Raw genomic sequence first — 22,381 nt, 5'->3', positions numbered from 1 at the left:
GAGAGAGAGAGAGAGAGAGAGAGAGACACACACACAGGTGTCATGTGATCACGTTCACAGATTAATTTAGAGCAGAAATTAAACTATAAAGGAAACGTCCACATTTCCCTCTTCACTGTAAACAGTCTATCAGGACATTAGCTCTGCGCTAATCTGGGGCTATAGGCTAGGGTTATTAGCTAGCTGCATTAGCCTCTCTGACGTCACACTCCAGCCCCCAGACTGCATTTCTGCTCCAGCAGCGAGACTCGTCTTCATACACAAATCAAGCCTATTACACCGGCCGAACATCTCCAGCGTCAATAACACTGTTAGAACACTCATAACCTACACCTGCTGCTGTCCGGGGAAAGAAAGAGAGAGAGAAAAGGAGAGGTGTGAAGATGGAGAGAAAGAGAGAAAAGAAAGAGAGAGAGAGGGGCAAAGAGAGAGAAAAGAAAGGTGCGCGAGAGAGAGAAAGAAGAAAGGGAGAGAGAGGTGGGGAGATGGAGAGAGAGGAACAGAGGCAGAGAAAGAGACAGAGAGAAAGAGGCAGAGAGAAAAGAAAGGGAGAGTCGGGAGATGAAGCGAGAGAGGAAAAGAAGCAGAGAAAGAACACGAGAAAGAGAAAAGAAAAGGAGAGGTGTGAAGATGGAAAGAGACAGAAAAGAGAGAGAGAGAGGGGCAGAGAGAAAAGAGATAAAGAGAAGAGTAAGAAGAAAAAGGAAAAGATTTAATTCATTAAAAACGCACATAACTTGAAAAAATATACATATAATTGTTTCATTTCAGCAGGAGAGGAAAAGAGAGAGAGGAAAAGAGAGAGAGGGATCAGAAGAAAAGAGAGAGAGGAAAAAACAAGATGATTGAACAAACAAAATAAAGACACAAACAGAGAGAGAGAGAGAGAGAGAGGGAGGGAGAGAGAGGGAGAGGGAGAGAGAGAGAGAGGGAGAGAGGGAGAGAGAGGGAGAGGGAGGGAGAGGGAGGGAGAGAGAGGGAGAGAGAGGGGGAGAGAGAGAGAGAGAGAGAGAGAGAGGGAGAGAGAGAGAGGGAGAGAGAGGGAGAGAGAGGGAGAGGGAGGGAGAGAGAGGGAGAGAGAGGGGGAGAGAGAGAGAGAGAGAGAGAGAGGGAGAGGGAGGGAGAGAGAGGGAGAGAGAGGGAGAGAGAGGGAGGGAGAGAGAGAGAGAGAGGGAGAGAGAGGGTGAGCGAGAGAGGAGAGAGAAACAAAGGAAAGAGCACGATAAAGAAAAAAACAGTAAAGGGAAGAGTGAGTGGTAGAGAGGAAAACAAGAGAGGAAAAAAGGGAGAAAAGCGAGACAGAGAGAGAGAGAGAGAGAGAGGGAGAGCGAGAGAAACAGAAAAGCTATGATTTTTTTAATAACGAGAGTCATTTAGACAATGAAAGTGGGCGTGGTCCGCCAAGGCAGAGCCGGCATGGGCGGGGCTTAGAGACTCACCTGCTGAGGCCCCGTGCTTGTCGCTCAGTGTGTCCGACAGATGCTTAACCCCGCGCGGCTCGTGATCGTAACCTGATTGGTTGAATGGGGTAAAGTCACATGACCTGAGTCACATGATCTAAAGTCACATGACCCGGGCCCTCTATCAAAGTAGGAGAACTAAAGAAGCAGGCCCCGCCCACCAAGCCTTCAACCAGGGAAGCACGCATACCCACCGTACCGAAGAGAAAAGTGTGTGTGTGTGTGTGTGTTAGTGGTGTGTGTGTGTGTTAGTGGTGTGTGTGTGTGTGTTAGAAGACCCTGAACACACAGACTTACATCACAGCAGCATTCCTGTGACTGAACGCCACACCTGAACGCCACACCTGAACCTGTAACATTACAGATCCTTCACAAATCAGCGTTCATCTCCTGTTAGCGATGAAGACTACTCCTCCTCCTCATCACACAGCACAGGAGGTGCTGCGAGCTGCAAGTCTGTGTTCAGTCTTCACACACACACACACACACACAGCAGAGAGGAAGTGAGGAAGAGGAAGAGGAAGATTACCTTCTAGAGGAGTGAGGTTAGAGGCCTTTTTCCCGTCCAGGCCATGCTGAGAGTACTGTTTCAGCAGGTTCTGAGCTTTACGGATCGTCCCTACACCCCACAGAGCCACAAGGGGAGGAGAGAGAGAGAGAGAGAGAGAGAGAGAGAGAGAAGGGAAGGAGAGGAGCAGTGAAAGACAGGAAGAGTGCACCATGCAGAGGAAGAGTGACAGGGTGAGTGAGTTCTCCAAAAACAATAAACAGCCAAGAAAGAGGGAGAGGTTCTTCTGAACTACAGCCTATCAGCAGAACCCACTGTTCCCACCATTACACACACACACACACACACACACACACACACCAGTGAGGAGAGAACACACAGGTTATTTCATCAGAGCAGTGATGGTTTAATGCGCACGCTGCAGCTCATGCTAGCAAACACACTTCACACTGAGCGCTAACATCACACACACACACACACACACACACACACACACACACACACACACACAGAGTGTAGAACAGAGCGATGAGCACTGCTAACGACACACACCCTGTCTGAAACGTTCTCATCTCCAGTCCTGCAGCTCAAAGTTCTAACCGAGCGCTCAGGGTTCTTCTCCAAACACACAGACATGTCCGCCTCTCAGAACCAGAACCACCTCCGGGTTGGAGGAAGCCGTTTCGAAACGGTCCCGTCCGCTCTGGATCCATCGTCAACCTTCACAATGACGTCATGGAAGCTTCTGAAGGTATTTAAAGAGGAGCTTTTCCTGACCTTCAGCTGTCTTCAAGATGTCCAAGACGCACGTCGAGAAAACGCCGACCTGCCCGTCCTGAAGCGGAGTGATGAAGGGCTTCTCCTCGCTGAAGATCCTGGCTGAGATCTGAACTCACAACCTTCTGCTCAGCACACTGTTACTCCACTTCTCTGGATTTATCAGCTAACGTACGACAGCTACTCATCACCAGCTATTTTAACCATTCATGCCTGGAAAATCCAAGATGGCGGATACCGCCGTGACCTCTTCAGAAGCAGCACATGTGGTGAGAACGTCGTTAGAACGGTCTGCAGGACTGGAGCGGAGACACACGGCTCTGCAGGAACCGTTCAGAAGAACGTGCAGAGCTTCCAGAGTGAAAACAATGCCTCCATGTGATGGAAGAGTGCCGTGCAAGTCATGCATTTACTTGTGAGAGAAGCAGAACCCGTGTGAGAACCCATCACTATGAGAGATTATGGGATGGAAAGGGAACGGTTCACAGAGCAGGCTCCACACACACACACACACACACACACACACACACGACATGTATACACGTCTGAAGCAGCAGTAACAGAGCTAAGCGTGTGAATGTTCCAGCTGGTTCTAGATAAGAACCATCCCCACTGAGTCTGAGCTCTGAATCTGAAAAGGTGAGGAAGGAAGTTCTGCTGGTGGAAACCCAGATCTGCTATAACGTACTACTGAGTTTTCTATATGGTTCCACTGGTGGAAACCTGGATTTAGAACCTCGCTCTTCAAAACAGACCATGAAGCTTGGCCACTGTTTGAGGCTGAAGGAAAATTAAGGCTTAATATCATTCTACTGTGAAGTTCTTCTGATGAACACCTGACGTTCTGCCTGGGTTCTGCCTGCTCGTGCTATATAGTTCTACGATTTTAAACCTAGACCTCTACAGCGTTCTGCTGTCTTCACTTCTGCCTTCCACGTCAATCTGTTGAGGAACCACGGATTAATCATGGGGTCTGGATGCTGTTTTTACCTGGAGGAAGCACAGGTTCTGCTACAAAGATCTGAAGTTTTGACAATAACTTGCTCTAAGCTACAACTTTTGTCCTGGTTCTTCTGATGGAAGTACCGCTTTACATCTACTTCTGCTCTGAATCTGTTTAGTAGAAAGCCAGGATGTGACATCTTGGTGTTCTTTCTGACTTTACCTATGGACTTCTCCTGGAGATAGCTTCCCACACATCTTGGTTCTGTTAAGACGTTATACTGGATATATTAAACCTGGACAGACTGTGAGGTTTGGTTGCTGTTATCTGAAGGAAGCAACACTTCCAGGATGCTTTTTGTTTGGTAATCACTGAAAGGCTGAAAGCTAGTTCTGCTATGAAGTTCTTACTCTACGGTTTCTACTACCGACTCCTGCTGTTGTCTTCGGCTGGATTTGTAAAACCTGGATCTTCTGCCCAGGATTTGCTAAATGTGGATTAGATTAAACTGGATTTATTCAATCTGGTTTCCTTAAACCCGACTTCGTTGAACCTTTGTTTAAGACTTTCAGTGTGGTATGTTTACTGAGTTACAGTAAGTTGTATATTTGTCAGAACCAGACGTTCTGATCCTGATAAAGTTCTGCTGGTGGAGAACATCATGATGTTCTAATGATGAGATTTCTCTCCGGTTCTGTTATGGCGTAGTTAAAGCATGCGATGGCCAGAGCACACTAGCGACGCTGACACTTTACCTGGGATGTAAACTGCCGTCATTTCAGCCGAACGAGTAAAAGGACGAGGGGAAGACAAGGGAGAAGATGTTAGTATGAGACAAAGAACCAGAAGAACACAGAACCTAGTGTCCTGTTCCAGTAGAAAGTTCTGAATGTAAGAAAAGAGGACCTGAGTGAAACCCATGAATGCAACACTGACTCCAGCAGGTACTAACACTCACCCCAGTGCCCTTGCCCCTAAACCCATGAAGGGTGCTTAAAGCAGGCATGCGAGGTTAAAGGTCACACTTACCTGGTCGCTTCGGAACCTTTTTGGTGGGCGTGTCCTTGCGTTTGGTCTGCACCGCGGGGGAGTAAAGCAGCGCAGAGGAGGCGCTGTTCTTACGGAAATGTTCCTTCAGACCCTTAATGGAGCGATCCAGCTGACTGGAACGGATCTGGTAATAAACGTTCATGAAGTCTGAACACACACACACACACACACACACACACACACACACACACACACAAATACACACGATGAGGTGCAATCTGGAACGTGAGTGTGTACTGCGTGTGTGTAAGACGGGTTCTTGCGTATACGTGCGTGTACCCTGGTTCCGCCCGTACTCCACCAGCCACCCGGCGATGCAGATGACGTCCTGCAGCACGGCCTCGGGAAGATGCTCCAGCGTGACCTCGCCCTCCAGCTCCTCGTCCCCACCAATCGCGTCCAAGATCAGCACGGGCGGGACCGGCTTACTGTAGCGTGTCAGCAGGGCACGAAACTCCGCCTCCAGCTGCTCTTTACCCTTCTCAAACCGCACTTTCTGAAAGACACGCAGGAGGAACTGGATCAGGACCACCGCTCCGGGTCTCTCCATTCATCCTCCATGTTTTTATCGTGAATGTACACAAGCACACACGCTGCACTCGCTCAGGTACCATGGGGCGGAGCAACAACCGTGTCGAGTCACCTGTCCTCGTGCAGAGGAATCTCCTCTTCTCAAATCTCCGTTTACAGAATTTAATCCACAGACTGAATCTAATCGGTAAAGCTTTCTGATCACTATTTATCATGTTTTACCCCTCATCATCATCATCATCATCATCATCCCTATTCACTGTGTGTGTTCCCTACAGAGGGTATAACCATACTGAACTGTACACACTACCTACTGCCCTCACGCTCAGTGTAGAGCGCCAACCGACAGAGAGACAGGTACAAAGAGAGGGACAGGTACAGATACAAAGACAGAGAGTCTGATACTGTAATAGAGAGAGAGAGAGAGAGACAGACAGACAGACAGACAGACAGACAAACAGAGAGGGACAGATAGACAGATATACATATATAGAGAGAGAAGCAGAGAGAGAGAAACAGGTAGAGAGAGAGACAGGTGCTATACCACAGTGTTGAGCTCAGGACTGTCGGGATTGTTATCCTGAAAATATTCCACAGCTTTCTGGATCTTGGCGATGCAGGCGAGATACTCGTTCAACCGCCCAGTGGGTCTGCAACACACACACACACACACACACACACACACACACACACAGCTCAGTAATATAGAAACGTAAAAGTGATTTGGGGGCGGAGCTATGTTTGACCTCAGATTGTGATGTCACTATGGGGAGTGATGTGTAACTTTAAAACCATCATCACTTTCACTGTGTCTCAGGAGGAAACCTGCAGAACTCACACACAGTCCCAAAAGTATTGGCACCCACAATAAAAATGTGTTATGATTAAACGTCAAAGACAGACAGAAATAGAGAGAGAGAGAGAGAGAGAGAGTGAGTGAGTGAGTCAGACAGAGCGACAGACAGACAGAGAGAGAGACAGACAGAGACAGACAGACAGAGATCCTGAAGTGTATTATACGCGGAGTTCCTGAAGAAGATATAAACACACCCCTCCTTGATGATTTTGTCCGTATCCTTGGCGACGTGGTAGTAGCTGATGACGTGGTCGAGGCAGAAGAGCGTCTTGTCAACGTTTTCCTGAAGGCGCTGCAGGTTCTCCGTCTGCTTGTGAACCGGGATGATGGAGTTCTCCAGAGCCATGAGCCGACTCTCGAACGATGACAGGATCGACACCTCAGGACAAAAATAAAAATAAAACACAACCATTATGTAGTGTACCAACGAGCAACCAATCACATCTAACCAATCAGCACCAGGAGGCGGGCCTACTGGCACGCCAATCAGTTCGGCAAGCTCCGCTTCTTTGTGCTAGCATTCTGATGCTCTAGAGCAGGGGTGTCAGACGTACGGCCCACAGGCCAAAACCAGCCTGCTAGGGGGTTCAATGCGGCCCGCAGGATGAATTTTGAAAGTGAAAAAAAGACACGAACTAGAAATTTTTAATAAAATGCTATTCCTAAATTATCCGAGTAATTTAGTCAGGGTAGAAGACGCGGCACAAAGCTGGGACTCAGACCGAACAGCAGGTGGCAGCAATGCGCCTTCTGCTGTTAGTTATTACACTGTGACCAGCTGTAATGTGCACATGTAAATGATAATCAGAAGCAAATTGCACATGTTTGTCTTAAGAAATCTGGGGTTGTTCATGATATGTTTTGTAAAAGGATATTTCATTAAATATGAAGATTTTACTAATGTACTTGTACTTCTTTGCATGAAAACAAATGGAAAAACATGGACTTGTTATTTATAGGTAATTATGCTATGATTTTACTGGCCCGGCCCACTGGATATCTAATTGGGCTGTATGTGGCCCCTGAACTAAAATGAGTTTGACACTCCTGCTCTAGAGGCATGGCTTTCTGCATTTCTTTGAAATTTGAGTTTAAATAGAGCCAAGTTCAGCTAACACACACGTATCACACACACACACACACACACACACTCTCTCAGAGCAGGGTTTCTGACTTACCATTCCTTTAGTGAGCTGGTCGCTCTTTTCCAGATTCTCACGAATAAACGACAGCGTCTCTTGTTCCTGAATTTGGAGCCAAAAAAAAAGGTAAATGTAGTTTATGTATTTATTTTTGTGCCTCGAGTGTGTGTATTTTATCAGCTAAGCACTAGGGACACCATGATAATCAGTACTGTGATTATTACATTTCATAATGAGAAAAACATTATTATCATGAATATTTCACATGATATAACAATACTCATTTCAAATACAGTATCATAACATTATCACAAAATTATTTAAATATACACACACACATTTTTTATATATATATATATATATATATATATATATATATATATATATATATATATATATATATACACACACACACACACACACAGTGGAATATTGGAAATTAAGCAGAAATAAATACTACAGTGTGTGTGTGTGTGTGTATAATGTGTACCTGGATGAAAATTAACACATGCATGAATAAAAAGCTACATAATCAGGATAATGTGTGTATAAACCTGTGTGTTTATGTAGAGAATAATTATGTAGATATAAATGTAAATATGTAGAAAACCATTTCCTGTCCTCTTGATCTCTCGGGCGTTTTTCTCTCTTTGTCTTTCCGTAAACTCACCTGTTTTAATTTCTCCTCGATCTCTCTCTTCCTGGCGGACGCGTCCTCGGTGGGAATCATGATGGAGAATCTGTGAGAATTAAATTAATTCACTATAAATTATTCCAAAACAATCTGCCCGGCCTTCCCCTGGTCACTGCCCGAGCTGAGGAGAAGCTGCGCATGCGCGGAGCTGATGCGCATGCGCAGTGCGGATAAGGGCGCTGTGCGTCAGACATTTCCGGGGTTTTATTCCACTAGAGGGCGCTTTTGTACAGAAAATTAATAATAATTACAACAATAAAACCTTTACAACCTTTTAGAAACCCAAAAATATAACAAAAAAACCCCCATGAGCTCACTTTTTAGAACTCAAAAGAAATTATTATTATTTTATTATTGTTTTAAGTAAAATTACACTAAATGAGCTGCGACAAATAAAAAAGTTACAATAACATGGATAGAATAAGATTTGCCACAATATAAGTATAGATTAAAACAAGATATTTATAATATAATAAGATAAGTTTAACACGAAAACCTGAATACAATTAACAACGTATTTTAAGCATTTAAATTTCAATTAAAGATGATAAGGAATGTAATAAAGCAGGATAAACTCGGCCGAACGCAGAGCTGAGGATAAAACATCACTTTAATCACACGGATTCTTAAAACAATCAGGATCTCACATTTTTATAAACATGACCACTTTATCTTCCACTTTATCTGAAATGAAACTTTACATCAGTTATGAGAAATGTAGAAATGTTCTAATCGCAGTGTTATGAAGAATATTATACACACGTACAGTATGTACACAGTTTACACTACCACAAACATGAAAAAAAGATAAAGGAAGATATGGAAGACCTTTAATTCTTTACCTCAAGGTAAATAAATACTGCATAAACTTATACAGACCTTTTAATGTTTAATAATGTTTATCGATCATTATACTAAATAACGAGGGCGATCTGAAGAAATAATCAGTTTTATTTAATTTAATTCAGCTAAAAATAAATAGAAGTTATTTAAATTAAACTTTTCAAAATGTAAATAAAATGTACCCTTTAATAGTAACTTTTATTTAAAATTTTTACTTAAATTTTCCTTGACTTTATCACTGATGTTAATTTAACCTTAATTTCCATTTAATTTTCATGTAACTTTTATTTACTTTTTAAAGTGTCACTGTAATTGAACTTTTAGTTTTTTGTTTACATTTAGTTTTATTGGAGAAATCAGGACACAGAATATATATATATATTCACATTTTAAAATAATAATAAAGACATCAGAATAAACAACTGACTTGTCCATCTTGATTAAAAGTAAAATAAATAACTGCCCCCCCCCCAAAAAAAACAACTTTACAAAATCTTCATATAACAACATTTCATTGAATAAATAAATCTGATATGAGGATAAAGTGGATAATGTGGTTATATGTGTGTGTGTGTGTGTGTGTGTGTGTGTGAGTGTGAATGTGTGTAACTCTACAGTGCAGTAACATGGTTCAGCTTCACAAAAGTCCTTCTGTAAACTAAACTCCAGGAAACTGAATTATATTTGGGAATTTTTCAGGAATATTACAGTGGGATGTGCGCTGCAGCTCCGCTTCAGGATGCGTCCTGTTTACTCACAGCCTTTAATTAGAAAAACACACACGCACACACGCACACATGCACACACGCACACACAAGAAACAACTGTGTGATTATTCCTGAGTACCATATTGTGTAGATACAATTTATAATTTATAATGAAGTATTTATGTTTATAAATCATGATGTATAATGTAAAAAAAGCAAACAGATATATAATAAGTAACAATGTAACATAACCACAATAAATAATATAGAATTTAATAAAATAATGGTGTTATTGCAGTATTCTATACTATAATAAAGAGTAAATAATAATAATAATTAAATCTGCAAGCTACATTTTCAGGGGCCAAGCACCCAGAACACGGCGAGACACACATTCACAGACACGGTACAACTGTTGCCAAAGAGATCACATGAAAGCAGAGCCATAACTATAGACAAAGGGATTGAAGAGTGATGTGAAGTTTGACTCATGATGTGTATTTTTCGAGCACAGACAGAGGTGGAATGCTCTGACAGTAGGAGGAAAGGTCTAGATGAACTAATGGGCAGCAGGGTGGCACTGCTGCTGCAGCCATGGTGATGTCTGGTGCTACTTTGACCTGTGGGTGGTCTTGATTGCTGCTGCTCTGACCTGAAAATGTTTGTCTTCTTGCAGTTTAAAAACATCTAAGGTATTAATGTTTTTTTCTCATCAGTTGGGGCATTTTCCCCAGTTTGTGCAAGTTTCTGCAACTGTCTTATATTGTGTTTGATTTTTTTTTTTTTTAGAGAGAATTATTCAATAAAAATGCTATTTAATATTAAACCCTGTCAGTTGACTGTTGTTCAGACAGGTCTCAAGATGATGTGAGATAAATTTGGTGAAGACTGGACGAAATTTGGGGGAGGTGTAGCAAAAAATGCGGTTAGATGTAAGAAAATTTAGCATGTTATTGTAACTTTGGACCAGTAGGTGGCGCCAGTGCAAAATTCGTTGCATAGCCTCGGGTCATGGTTCAGAAGGTGCCTACCAAGTTTTGTGTCAGTGCGCGTACTCGTTGCTGAGATACAGCTTCACTTCCTGTTTGGTGGCTTTGTTGTCGGATGCGTTGGCCCTTTACGGGCAAACTGCACTGAATATTCAAAATTCATTTGGTGATGATCGGACAAAATTTGTAGGAGGAGTAGCGAAAAAAACAGTTTTTGGCAAGATCCAAGATATCAGAAAATCTGATTAGGTGGAAATTGACGTGATAGGGAGCGCTGAACTCGTCTCGAGCCGGGGAATCCAGAGTTACTGGCTTTTAAAATTTGGACACATGGTTCAAACGTTATAACCATAAAAGTACTTCAAAATTAGGCCCAAATTTGACCCGATGGTGGTGCTAGAGTACTGGCAGCAGTTGGCCTAAATTTGGTTAGAATGTTCTGTAGACCCTACCCAAATTTCACAACTTGTTACCAGACAGTTCTATGGGCTGCCATAGACACCCTAGCCAGAAGAAGAGGAAGAAGATTAAAGCTGCAAGCAGTATTTACGGGGCCTCACACACAATTGTGTGCAGATTGGTCTTAAGATGATATGATCCAAATTGAATGATTTTTGGGTGTAATTTGTAGGAGTAGCAGCAAAAAAACACGATTAGATTCAAGCATTTTATATATATCATTGTAACTTTTGACCTCTAGGTGGCGCTGTCATGAAATTTGTTGCGTGGCTTCAGGTCACAGTCCTGGAGTCACGCGCCAAGTTTCATGATGATGCGTCGTTAGTGAGACGAACGGTTTAGAAAATCAAAATTCCAGTTGATATGTTTTGTGCGGATTGGTCTGAAGATGTTACGAGCCAACGTTTGTGAAATTTGGACAAAACTTGTAGGAGTTTATAACAAAATCCAACATGGTCGATAATCTAATTAGGTGGAAATTGACGTCTTAGGGTCCATTTAGCTCAGCATAATAAAAGGAATCTACAGACATCGGCATTGAAATTTTGGCCACACGGTTCAAAAGTTATGGGCATAAAATTACTTTGAAGTTTGGCCAAATTGTGACCTGTTGGTGGTGCTAGAGCTTTGGGAGCTTGGGGCCCAGATTTGGTGTATTTGTAGCTGAATGTATCCTGAAGCTGGCTGCCAAATTTCACAACTTTTTACCACACAGTTCTATGTGTTGCCACAGACGCCCTAGCCGGAATAATAATAATAATAATAATAATAATAATAATAATCAGAATCTATATTAAAACAATAGCTGCCTTGCACCGTTGGTGCTTGGACCCTAATTAGGTGTTTGGCTCCTTAACAATACTAATAATTTAATTATTTTTCGATATAAGTAAACGTTTAAACATGCTTTCTTTATGTATTTATAGGATTTACAGTAATTGCACTATATTTATTAAACAGAACGACATTACATTCTATTAACAGAAGTGAACAGAGTTCAGAAATAATATCATTTGTTTACTGTAATCTGTAAACACAAACTGGGAAACACACACACACAAACACACACACCTGTCTGAGGAACTGCTTTCCAAGGTAGTTGGTAGCCATGTTCTTCAGATTACTGCTGGTACCCACTTTACACCGAACGTAACCGTAGAGATTTGCACACTGCAGGACCACGCCCATTAACACCACCGCCTACACACACACACAAACACCATCATCTTCATCCAGTTCATTAGGACTCTCTCTCTCTCTCGCTCTCTCTCTCTCTTTCTCTCACTCACACACACACACACACACACACACACACACACACACACACACACACACACACACTACAGTGATGGTTCTCACCAGCCATTTGATCCTGAAAGAGAAGAGTGTGCTGAAGGTGAAGATGATCCACAGCACAGGGCAGATGATCAGACCAAGCCAGAAGATCCGAGCTTCTGCATCAGACGCCAGAGACACGGAGCGCTCACTCCCATTCACCTATACACACACACACACACACACACACACACACACACCTTCTATAGCCAATTGATTCAGAACACGTTTCTACTTCAGACAAATGCAAAGACACACACACACACACACCTTTCTAGACTCAAACACCCAGTGACTGTTCCCATCTTCATCCACTTGGTTCCACCAGCGCAGACCCACCAATAACCGACCTGTGATGTTCTGTAACACACACACACACCTTACGTCTAAATATGTAAAATTTTTAACACATATTTTCCCATTTAAAACAGCCTTAATCATCAATTCTGCATAAAGCTGATGTTGGGGGCGGAGCTATGCATGAGCTCAGTTTGTGATGTCACTAAATACACTCCAGACCGTGGGCCAATCACATCTGATATGCAAATGATTAGAGGCAGGAGATGTGATTGGTAGCTGGAAACGTTTAGAAACGTTTAGCTACAGAACCTCACGAGCTGACATAGCTACCGTTTGTGATAAAAAACGAAGGAGGGATAACGGTTGTCATGGTAACGCCAAAATACATTCTGACAGGTCAAACACACAGTTTACTAAGTTATTAATTAGTGCTGAGGTTATTAATGAGGATAAAGGTGTGGATATGTTTCTGTCATTTTTATTCATTTCATTTATGACCTTTTAAAATGTTTTATTTATGTATTTAGGTACGAAAAGACTTTAATTACGAATATAAAACAGTCTCACTTTAACGGCCCAGAAGTCACAGGACAGGAGGAGGATGATGGAGACCATGCAGGCAATGAAGCTGCTGCTGAGGAACTCACACAGGAGATAGAGCAGGATCGCTCCCACACGGAAAAACAGGTGGAAGAACGAAGCCACGGGGTGTCTGTATACACACACACACACACACACACACACACACACACACACATATATATATATGTGTGATAAAAGCAGTTGATTACTTCTCCTCTCTTCCTGATCAGATAATAACACGACGTAATAAAGTTCATATTTTAAGAAAAACTGTCAAAAAATAAATAAAAACAATACACCTCGCCAGGAAGTCACATGTGATGCGGATCAGAGACTCACTTGATTTTTGATTTTCGTGAATTTTTTGCAGACTCCTCTTCAGCATCGAATAACGACACGTCCTCGTTAGAGTCCTACAAGTGCAGGGAAGTCACATGACTGATCGTAACACCAACAACAATCAAAACACCAACCACCACAACACCAACTACAAACACCACAACAACCACCACAAGACCAACTACAAACACTACAACAACCACAAACACCACAACAACACCAATAACCACTACAACACCACTACAACCACCACAACAACACCAACTATAAACACTACAACACCAACTAAACACCACAACAACCACCAGAACACCAACAACCACTATAACACCACTACAACCACCACAACGACACAAACAACCACTACAACACCACCAACACACACTACAACCACCACAACAACCACAGCCTGAACACCATGACAACCACCACATCAACCACAAAAACCACAGCAGCAACAACCACCACCACCACAACTACAACACCACCAACAATCACAACAACCGCAACAATACTACTACTCGCTCTGTATTTGTATAATTTAGTGCAAATTATGACTTTAGTAGCTATTTCAGTGGATATATAACTGTATAATTAAGAATCCACCCCATTTTCTGCATCATTTGGTTTAGTCCAATATATATTATCTGTATGTAACATTGGGACTGTGTAATTCTTCAGCACAAGAGTTCACAACCTTGTATGTATATATACACACATATACACACACACACTAAAAACATTTCTACATGTTGATTAATTCTCTGTAACAGCAGCTCTTCGTTGTTCTGTGTGGAGATGTTTTGTAATGTTTAGGTCCACTGTCAGGGGTAAAGCTGTGGCTTTATGTTTTAAGGACAGAGGAGAGTTTAGCCTAAGTGATTCAGAGAATCGTTCTCTTTGAATCGACTCTTCTAAGCAACTCCGGTGAATTAATTTGCGCGCATGAGAATCAAATGACCTGGTTACGGTTGAGAAGTGACTCAGACGACTGGGGGAACGACTGTTTATAGCTGCTGTAATGTAAGAGAGAACAGGAACTCACAGACATTAACTGTAACTATAAACGGATAAAAAGTACACTGGATCCTTCTTTAGTAAGTAAAACCTATAATTGTTGGTAAATCGCGGTGGTATAAAGGAATAAGTGTGAGGAGAAGAAGAACACACGAGAAGGTTTTATTTATTATTTTAATATCTATATTAAAACCCCACATTAGTTAATTCCGCGTCCTAGCCCCATATTGAAGCCTATTAGACAATAACGTAAAGTTTTCAGTGATGTATTTAACAGTAAACCAGCCTAGCTTAGCTTTCTGTCCACACCGAGGGCTCAATCCCACATTCACTGCCTACTGCGGTACACTACACAGCGTGAAATAACTCCCTATCTAATGCACTTCATGTCCAATATGACGTCATTGGGGATGCGGCCCTATTTACAGACCCGATAGTGAAACACCACACTGTGATTAAACTCCACAGGAGAGAGATAACTCTACAGGACAGGTGTATACACATATTAAAACAATAAGGTACAATCTAATAAAGAGAAAATAGACAGGAATTTACTGATGTTAGCCGAGACACTCACCATCTTTAGCATTGTTGACAGCTACTGTTGTGTGAACACAGCAAACCGGAAGTGGAGTTTTCAAAATAAACTACTCACACCCGGAAGTACAACGTCAATATTAATAATAATAATAATAATAATAATAATAATAATAATTAAAGTGCCATTACGGCAGTGAACGGAACATAATTCTGAACTCTTACGCGCTAAAGGAGCGCTACACTTCCGGTGAACATGGCTGGTTTCCGGTGGCAGCTTTGTGCTTGCTTCTTCTTCCGCTGCTCTTGGGTTTAGTTGCATTTTATTGTACTACTATTTTATTTATTTATTTAATGTATTGATTTATTCATTCTTTTATTTCATTGAATTAATTTACTTATTTAAAAAAATATATTTAAACAGCTCAGCTCAATTCCACATTCACAACGCTTTTAGAAAATCTCCTATAAATAATAAATAAAGAGTTTCTTAGTAAATATGTTTCTTCTTTCTTTTGCCAAATTTTTATTTTATTTCTTATATTTTGTGCCTGTTTTTTCACCATCACACTTTACATCAATATTTAAATACCTGATATAGACTAAATACTTATTAGGTAAGTTAATAATCCTAGTTAATAATAGTACTGATGTTAACTCATTTGATCTGTGTAATAACCCACTACATTCATCATTTATTTGTGATTTTACACTTCTGTCACGGCTAAAAGCTCATTAGTATGAATGCTGAAATCAAAAACATGACACATTCATATCTTAAATCTTTTATTCTTGAAAGATTCTTTAATCTTTCATTTGTGCATTAATGACAGTCTGCTGTGTTTATGTACAAACACTGATGTCATGGTTTTAATTTTGTTTATTATTTATTTATTATATCTTCATGATTCTTGTGGTGTTTTGGTTGTTCTGTTACTCATTTTGGAAATTTTGGTGCGTTATTAAAAATGTGCCACAAAAGAGGAACTTTTCTGCATTAAAAGAGAAGAGAAATAATGTGTTACTGTGGAAATGAGGAACATTAACCGCAGATCTTCTCAGCAGCAGGGTATGACAGAGGTATAAATGAAGTCTTAAATCCAAACCCTGCCTGAGAGTGAGAAAAGGGGTGAGTTGAGAGAACCGTCCTGAAGAGTACGCATTGTTGACATAGTGTTCAGTACCTGATGTCTTTAAATCCACCTCAAATCTGAGATACAGCAGCAGTGAATGACAGGAAGTGTACAGTTCCACCGCAGGAACTTTTTCAGGAACTCAAAAGAGGAACCAGGGCTGATTTAGTTCCTGTTTGGGAGTTCCAGGGACCTTTTTTGGTGTCAGTACTTTCGTGTTTGTTTGGGCTTTGACATTGTGATGAATGTGTTGGTCCCGTAAACAGTATAGAAGATAAAACAGTACACAAGTACAGTATATATAAATGTGTATAATGTATAGATACCGTATATGAGGAAGATATATAAATAGTGGAACCTTTAAGGACTGTTTATGTTAAAGCGTTCATCTATATAAGTTTAGCGATGCATCGCAGTGTCACCAGCTTATTTACTTTATACAATGTTATTAGCTCGATATTTAGCTGTTTGTCTTTAGCTAAATACAGTGACAACCACTCGCTAGTTAGGTAGCTCTTCATTATTATTAATAATTAATGTAATTATTAACCTAGAATACTGACACGTTATTATGAACACACACATATATATATATATATATATATATATATATATATATATATATATATATATATATATATATATCATACATACAAACACTCCTGTTTTTAAAAGTTATGTGTTTTTGTTTGTATTGTATTCTTGTTAACAAATAACTTTAATAAATAAATAAATAAATAAAGGACACGGCGTGAATCACGTGATCTGCGTTTACGTAACCACGTAGTGTTTTTTTTTAGCCAATGGGAGACTGCACGTCACGTTAGGGCGGAAGTCTCCGCAGTGATTGGTCCTGAATGACCCGCCCTCAGAGCCGCCATTTTTAAAACAAAAAACAAAGCTGTTTATGGTGTACGGAGACCTTCCGGAGGACAGTGGAGCAGGTTAAAAGATGGTGAAGTGGACCGATGAAGATGTGCAGGCTCTGCTGAACATTTATGCAGAGGAGAACATTCAGAAAGAGTTCGAGTCTTCGGCCCGGAACGCGAAAGTGTACCAGAAGATTTCTGCTCGTCTGGGAGAGATGGGGATCCAACACAGTCCCCAGCGGTGCCGAGAGAAGATCAAGAAGATGAAGCAGGACTATAAGAAGATTAAAGATTATAACCGGGTGAACGGATCGAACCGGAGGAGCGGGAAGTGGTTCGAGAAGCTGGACGCGATCCTGGGACAGCGGGGACTGGACTCGGGCTGCGGGGAGAGCGGGGACAGTGTGTCGGTACTGCTGGAGCCGCTCACTGACCCACACACGAGCTTCCTGCACCAGGAGGAGGAGGAGGAGGAGGTGTCCTTCACTGAGGGTCAGGGGTCACTCACTAATTAACCAATTAACCAATTAACACCTCTCTAAACACATCATCTGAAACTAATTACATACATCAAACAGAACCGGAAGTCAGGATTATCATCATCATCATCATCATCATCATCATCAGAATATCTGTCAGTTAATTCATTCATTAGATAAATAGATAGAGAGAGAGATCTTTAGATATAGAGCTTTATTGTCGTTGGACAGTACAGGTACCTGAGTGCAGGGTGAATATGTAAATATATGTACAGTAAATAAATAAATATAAATAATATATGCAAGTAAGAGTCATAAATATACTGTATATGATATATAGTATATAGAGCAGTAACCACTTTGTTCTTTTATTTATAAAATGCTTATCAATATCTAATAATTATAATTTTATCATCATAAATCATTATTTCACTTTTAGAGTAAAATCTGTTCTGCTAAAATAAAATGTTAGTTCATAAAATAGTTTATTAAAAGCTCTCTCTATATATATATTATCATTAAATAACGCATTAGTGATTCGTAATGAAACACATTAGAAATAATTGTAATTGTATGACATAATAACTGCAAATAAAATATTTTTTATTTAAAATTGTTTGTAGTAAAATTATTTTTGATCATATATTAATCGTGGCTTTATTCCGTGTAAACAACTTTATTTCCTTCGTACTGTTCTTCAATTTTAACGTCAAAAGAGAAGTGTGTGTGTGTGTGTGTGTAATAATTAAACAAATATATGTAAATATATAGTTGATTATTTTCCTGTAACCGCATGTCCCTGATTGTTTTATTCCTCGTACGCCACAGCAATTTACCAACTATTACACGTTTATATTTATTGAAGAGCAACATCACAGTTTTTATCCGTTTATAGTTACATTTAATTGTCTAACGTCCTTGAAGGTGTCACTTACTTTATAGCAGCTATAAACGTTTGTTCCCTCACCAGCCTTTCTTTATTCTCTCTCTCTATATAATATATACTGTGTGTTATTATTATTATTATTATTATTATTATTATTATTATTATGCAAGTACTTTCTAATGTATAGGACCGCCTTCAAATGTTAGGCCACGCCCCTTTAAAACCACCTCCCCCTCATACAGAGGACAACAAGGAGTTTACATTACTAGTTACATTTCTTACTGAGAGAGAGATGGAAGAGGAATCTAAAACTAAGAAAAGAGAAAATATATTCTGAATATGAGTCTGAAGGTGGGACGGACTGATTGTGTAAAATTAAGGAACGTAACTTTGATGTTCGTAGAATGTTGTGGACTTTTACTTTAGACTTTAAGCGCTTTCTTTATTAAACGTTGTTGGATGTGTGTTTTACAGATGATCAGTACTCCGAGCTCAGCTTCGACTCCCCTGAGACCCCCAGCAGGCCCACCTGCCGCCCTCCCACTCAGCCACACCTCCGAGGTGACGTCTCTCACTTTCACTCTCACGTATTAAATAAACAGCCGTGTAAACCCGCAGCGGCGTGACGTCCGAGTGGAGCTCACACGCAGCGTGATTAATTAACACTGCAGTAAACTTTTACACGTTAAAATCAGATCATCGTTAATCCTGTGAGAGCGTCACGGACTGATCCCAGCACATTTCTCTATTAAAAGCTCGACTGAGATCCTGAGTTCCTTCCTACTGAGAATAACAAACCCCAACACACCTTCACGTCTAGATCGGATTTTAACTCCAGCGTGAAGAAAACGCTTCAACAGACCGACTAAAAGATCTTTCAGCTCCTCACACACCGAAGACACACGCCTTCACTCTTACCACATAAATAGCTTGTTTCCGTTCAGAAATGAAGTAAAATTAAAATGAATTTTTATTTAAAAACAACTAAATAATGTGTTTTCTATTTAAAATAAAGTGTTTTTATTCAAATGAATAGTGTATTTTTTTAAAATAAAATGGCATGTTTTGTTTTTAAAATAATAAAATAGCACATTTCTTTTTAAATAAACAGAATGTTTTGGTGTTCAGTGAAATCAGTCGCATGTTTTATTATTTTAGAGATAAAATGAATAGCGTTTTATTTTTGCTTGAACAACCAAATAGTTTTATATTAAATGTTTTTATTAAAATGCATAATGTTGTATTTTTAGAAATAAAATGGCAAGTTTTAAAAAACAAATAAATGAAATAATGTTAAAGTTTTTTACATAAACTAAGCTGATTTAATTTTAAAATAAAATGAGTATCCTGGTTTTAAGAAAAATAAAATAAACAGCACAATTTATTTTTGAAAAAAAGATCAATAGTGTTTTTTTTTTAACTTAAAACAGCGTGTTTTCTTTTAAAATAAACAGAACATTTTACTGTTCAATAAAATCTATAGTGCATTTTTATTTTTGTTTTGAAACAACTGAATAGTTTGATTAAAACATTTAATTTAATTAAAGTTTAATAAAACATTTAATTAAAATGCATTAAAAAATGCAATATTTATTTTTTTATATGTTTAATTCTTTAAATAAGCGAAGTCGTGTTTTTTTATGTTTATAATGAAATGAATATCCTGTTTTTTTTTCTTTTTTAAACAAACAGCACTTTTTATTTTTGAAAAAAGATCAATAATGTATTTTATTTTAAATGAAAAACGAATTGTGTTTTTTATTTTAAAATAAAATAGCACATTTCGTTTAAAATAAGCAGAATGTTTTCGTTTGAAATAAAATCGATAGTGTTTTATAAGACTCTGCGCTGAAAGCCACGGGTGGAATGGTCATTAAAAGCTCTCAGGGCAGCTCTTAATAAAGAGTACGAGGTTTATCTTGATTTAAAAATGATTTTTACAATTTTATGCATGTATCCTTGACCACGCCCCTTTTCTGTACGAGTGTATGAATAGATTCTGAAGCGCTCACTGCGGTGTTCCTCAACAGCTCCACGTCCAGGGAAGAGGAAGTGTGATGGAGACGTGCTGGAGGTGATGAGGCAGCTGGAGGAGGAGCAGATGGAGGGTCTGAGGCGGGACTATGAGCAGAGAGAGCGTCACTTCCAGCTGCTGCTGCAGCACATTAAGGAGGAGTTCTCCGTGCGGCAGGAGGAAGCGGCTCAGGCCAGCCGACAGCAGAGAGAGTTTCAGCAGGGTGTTCTCACGCTCCTCAGTCAGCTGGTCCACGTCCTCAGCAGCAGAACCGTCCCCTCGTCCTCGTCCCCGCCCCTCGACTAGCGCCGCTCTTCCTCTCTCCTCCTGCACCTTTCCATGTCAGATTATTGTATTCCTGTTTTGCACCGTGTTCTTTAACGCACTTTACATGTAGCTGTCAGTCTTTATTGTTGTGATTCAGGAGCATCATGTTCTTCTCACTCTTTCTGTTATTGTAATATATTCGAATTAAACCCACTTCAGCTTTTACTCCAGAACAAGACTCCTTTATTTCTGCCGAGGATCAACAGCAGCACGGAATGTAATAAAATAAGAGGATTTTAGATTTTCGGAAACACTTCACACCAGTTACAGTAAAGAGGTCAGGGGGTGAAAGAGAAAGCGCGCTGTGAACATTTTAAACACGTTTCTTCCTCCATTCATTCATTCATTCATTATTTAATGACCCAAGCCAGTTGTGAAACTGCTGCTATTTGAAATCTAATTGTAGTAATAATCACTAGTGTAATATACTAATACAGAACTTTCAGCATGAGATAGTTTTGCTTATTAAATATAACTTTGCTTATTAAATGTAGCTTCTTCATCGTCTTTTACGCCCCCCCCCCCTCAAGTTCTAACATCCAACAATGAAATATATATATATATATAATGAAATAAAATGCATGACTTTGAAATAACTATTTGAACATTTCCCATAACGGTCACAACAGGAAGTGGTTCAGGAACTGTGTAGTTCTCCTTTCAGAAAGTTGGGGGGAATGGGGTGGAGGAGAGAGGGAGGGGGAGGGGGTTGGGGGGGCGGGGACAGGGCAGTGGGAGAGGGATGGGGGGTTTGTATCCTTATCAGTTTTCAGGTCCATAGTTTTTATTGTTATAAAATGTTATTTTACATGTTATTTACACTTTAATAGTGTACATGTCTTTTTGGGGTTTTTTAAACGATCATTTGATAATGGATCTCTATTTTAGATACCTGTGTGCTAGAACTTGGACCCCTGGAATGAACTTCTGGGTTGTTTTTGTGTGCGTGTGTGTGTGTGTGTGTGTGTGTGTGTGTTCTCACCTGTAACAGACAGGTAACTCTCAGATCACAAGAGAAATGGCACGTGTTCATTTTAATAGAACTCAGACTTATTTATTTATCCCTGTAGGAGGTTTAAGTGTTTTTGTTTTGTTTTTAAAAGTTTGATGGCAAATTGTTCAAAAAGCAAAGTTATTTCTTAAATAAAACAAGAAATTAAAAAAAGTAAAAAAACACAAACAAACTGAAAAAGCATCTAAAATACTACTGACGTACCTGGGTCACTTAATCACACGCAAGGAGCAGGAATCAGTATTGCTTCTAAATATTTTTCAGAAACAAAGCTGCATATATTGATATTAATAACCTGTACCTGGGCACATGCATTATTTATTTTATTGTTCCTTATACACTGACATATATAAGCTGACTGAGTGATTAGTCATACATTCATCTACTGACTACATGATTAAATTATCCAACATTCCCCGATGGTTAATATTTCAACATTTTCTTCAGTACATATATTTCCTATCACGTTATTCACATAAAATTTTCACCAGACATCAGTATTAACTCAAGAAATCGAGAAAGAAACAAGATTATTAAGTCATTGAATAATGTCATATGATGACATGGTGTGTGTTGAAATGTAATGCTGGTG

General features: G+C 39.9%; 3 protein-coding genes and 1 long non-coding RNA gene across 9 annotated transcripts in view; 2 read left to right on the top strand and 2 right to left on the bottom strand.

Moving 5' to 3' along the window:
- exoc7 (exocyst complex component 7) overlaps nt 1–8,157 on the bottom strand; it is a 16,880-nt gene extending 8,723 nt beyond the window's left edge. The window contains exons 1-8 of one of the 5 annotated variants that reach the window (XM_053640105.1): nt 7,938–8,157; nt 7,304–7,369; nt 6,320–6,504; nt 5,814–5,919; nt 5,018–5,234; nt 4,718–4,885; nt 1,938–2,079; nt 1,440–1,543 (exon numbers count right to left, since the gene is read on the bottom strand). In XM_053640105.1, coding sequence (XP_053496080.1) covers nt 1,440–1,543; nt 1,938–2,079; nt 4,718–4,885; nt 5,018–5,234; nt 5,814–5,919; nt 6,320–6,504; nt 7,304–7,369; nt 7,938–7,997 — 1,048 coding nt within the window. In that variant the 5' untranslated portion in view covers nt 7,998–8,157. Of the gene's footprint in view, nt 1–1,439; nt 1,544–1,937; nt 2,080–4,443; nt 4,456–4,717; nt 4,886–5,017; nt 5,235–5,813; nt 5,920–6,319; nt 6,505–7,303; nt 7,370–7,937 lie in introns of all 5 variants that reach the window. The other 4 variants (XM_053640101.1, XM_053640102.1, XM_053640103.1 and 1 more) reach the window with 4 other exon arrangements.
- Nucleotides 8,158–8,343: 186 nt separating this feature from the next.
- Nucleotides 8,344–15,244, bottom strand: tvp23b (trans-golgi network vesicle protein 23 homolog B (S. cerevisiae)). The gene is made up of 7 exons (XM_053640121.1): nt 15,110–15,244; nt 13,516–13,589; nt 13,162–13,306; nt 12,565–12,654; nt 12,319–12,456; nt 12,031–12,159; nt 8,344–9,565 (listed from the first exon to the last, which is right to left on the bottom strand). Exons 1-7 carry the CDS (start codon nt 15,119–15,121, stop codon nt 9,539–9,541), a joined length of 615 nt encoding a protein of 204 aa, XP_053496096.1. The 5' UTR covers nt 15,122–15,244; the 3' UTR covers nt 8,344–9,538.
- Nucleotides 12,860–15,115, top strand: LOC128617116 (uncharacterized). Of its 2 annotated transcripts, none has more exons than XR_008387517.1 (3): nt 12,860–12,965; nt 13,122–13,281; nt 13,547–15,115. It is a non-coding gene; the product is annotated as an uncharacterized LOC128617116 (long non-coding RNA). The 2 variants fall into 2 exon arrangements; XR_008387518.1 differs by having other exon boundaries at nt 12,860–12,990.
- Nucleotides 15,245–17,042: 1,798 nt separating the features above from the next.
- Nucleotides 17,043–20,941, top strand: LOC128617111 (zinc finger protein with KRAB and SCAN domains 2-like). Its single transcript, XM_053640116.1, has 3 exons — nt 17,043–17,563; nt 18,911–18,997; nt 20,467–20,941. Exons 1-3 carry the CDS (start codon nt 17,155–17,157, stop codon nt 20,754–20,756), a joined length of 786 nt encoding a protein of 261 aa, XP_053496091.1. The 5' UTR covers nt 17,043–17,154; the 3' UTR covers nt 20,757–20,941.
- The last annotated feature ends 1,440 nt before the right edge of the window (nt 20,942–22,381 follow it).

Source organism: Ictalurus furcatus, chromosome 13, assembly GCF_023375685.1.
Source record: "Ictalurus furcatus strain D&B chromosome 13, Billie_1.0, whole genome shotgun sequence".
Taxonomy (NCBI): Eukaryota; Metazoa; Chordata; class Actinopteri; order Siluriformes; family Ictaluridae; genus Ictalurus; species Ictalurus furcatus.
The sequence above is the reverse complement of the archived record's forward strand: the minus strand, read 5'-3'. Positions and strand labels throughout refer to the sequence as shown.

Bases quoted from the DNA above. Each gene is read 5' to 3' on its own strand.
- tvp23b (XM_053640121.1), bottom strand. The intron at 13,307-13,515 runs GTGAGTCTCTGA...GTGTGTATACAG, and splicing joins TCACGAAAATCAAAAATCAA to ACACCCCGTGGCTTCGTTCT. The intron at 9,566-12,030 runs GTGTGTGTGTTT...TTCTAATTAAAG, and splicing joins GAAAGCAGTTCCTCAGACAG to GCTGTGAGTAAACAGGACGC.
- LOC128617111 (XM_053640116.1), top strand. From the start codon at position 17,155: ATGGTGAAGTGGACCGATGAAGATGTGCAGGCTCTGCTGAACATTTAT. The intron at 17,564-18,910 runs GTCAGGGGTCAC...TGTGTTTTACAG, and splicing joins GGAGGTGTCCTTCACTGAGG to ATGATCAGTACTCCGAGCTC. The intron at 18,998-20,466 runs GTGACGTCTCTC...GTTCCTCAACAG, and splicing joins CACTCAGCCACACCTCCGAG to CTCCACGTCCAGGGAAGAGG.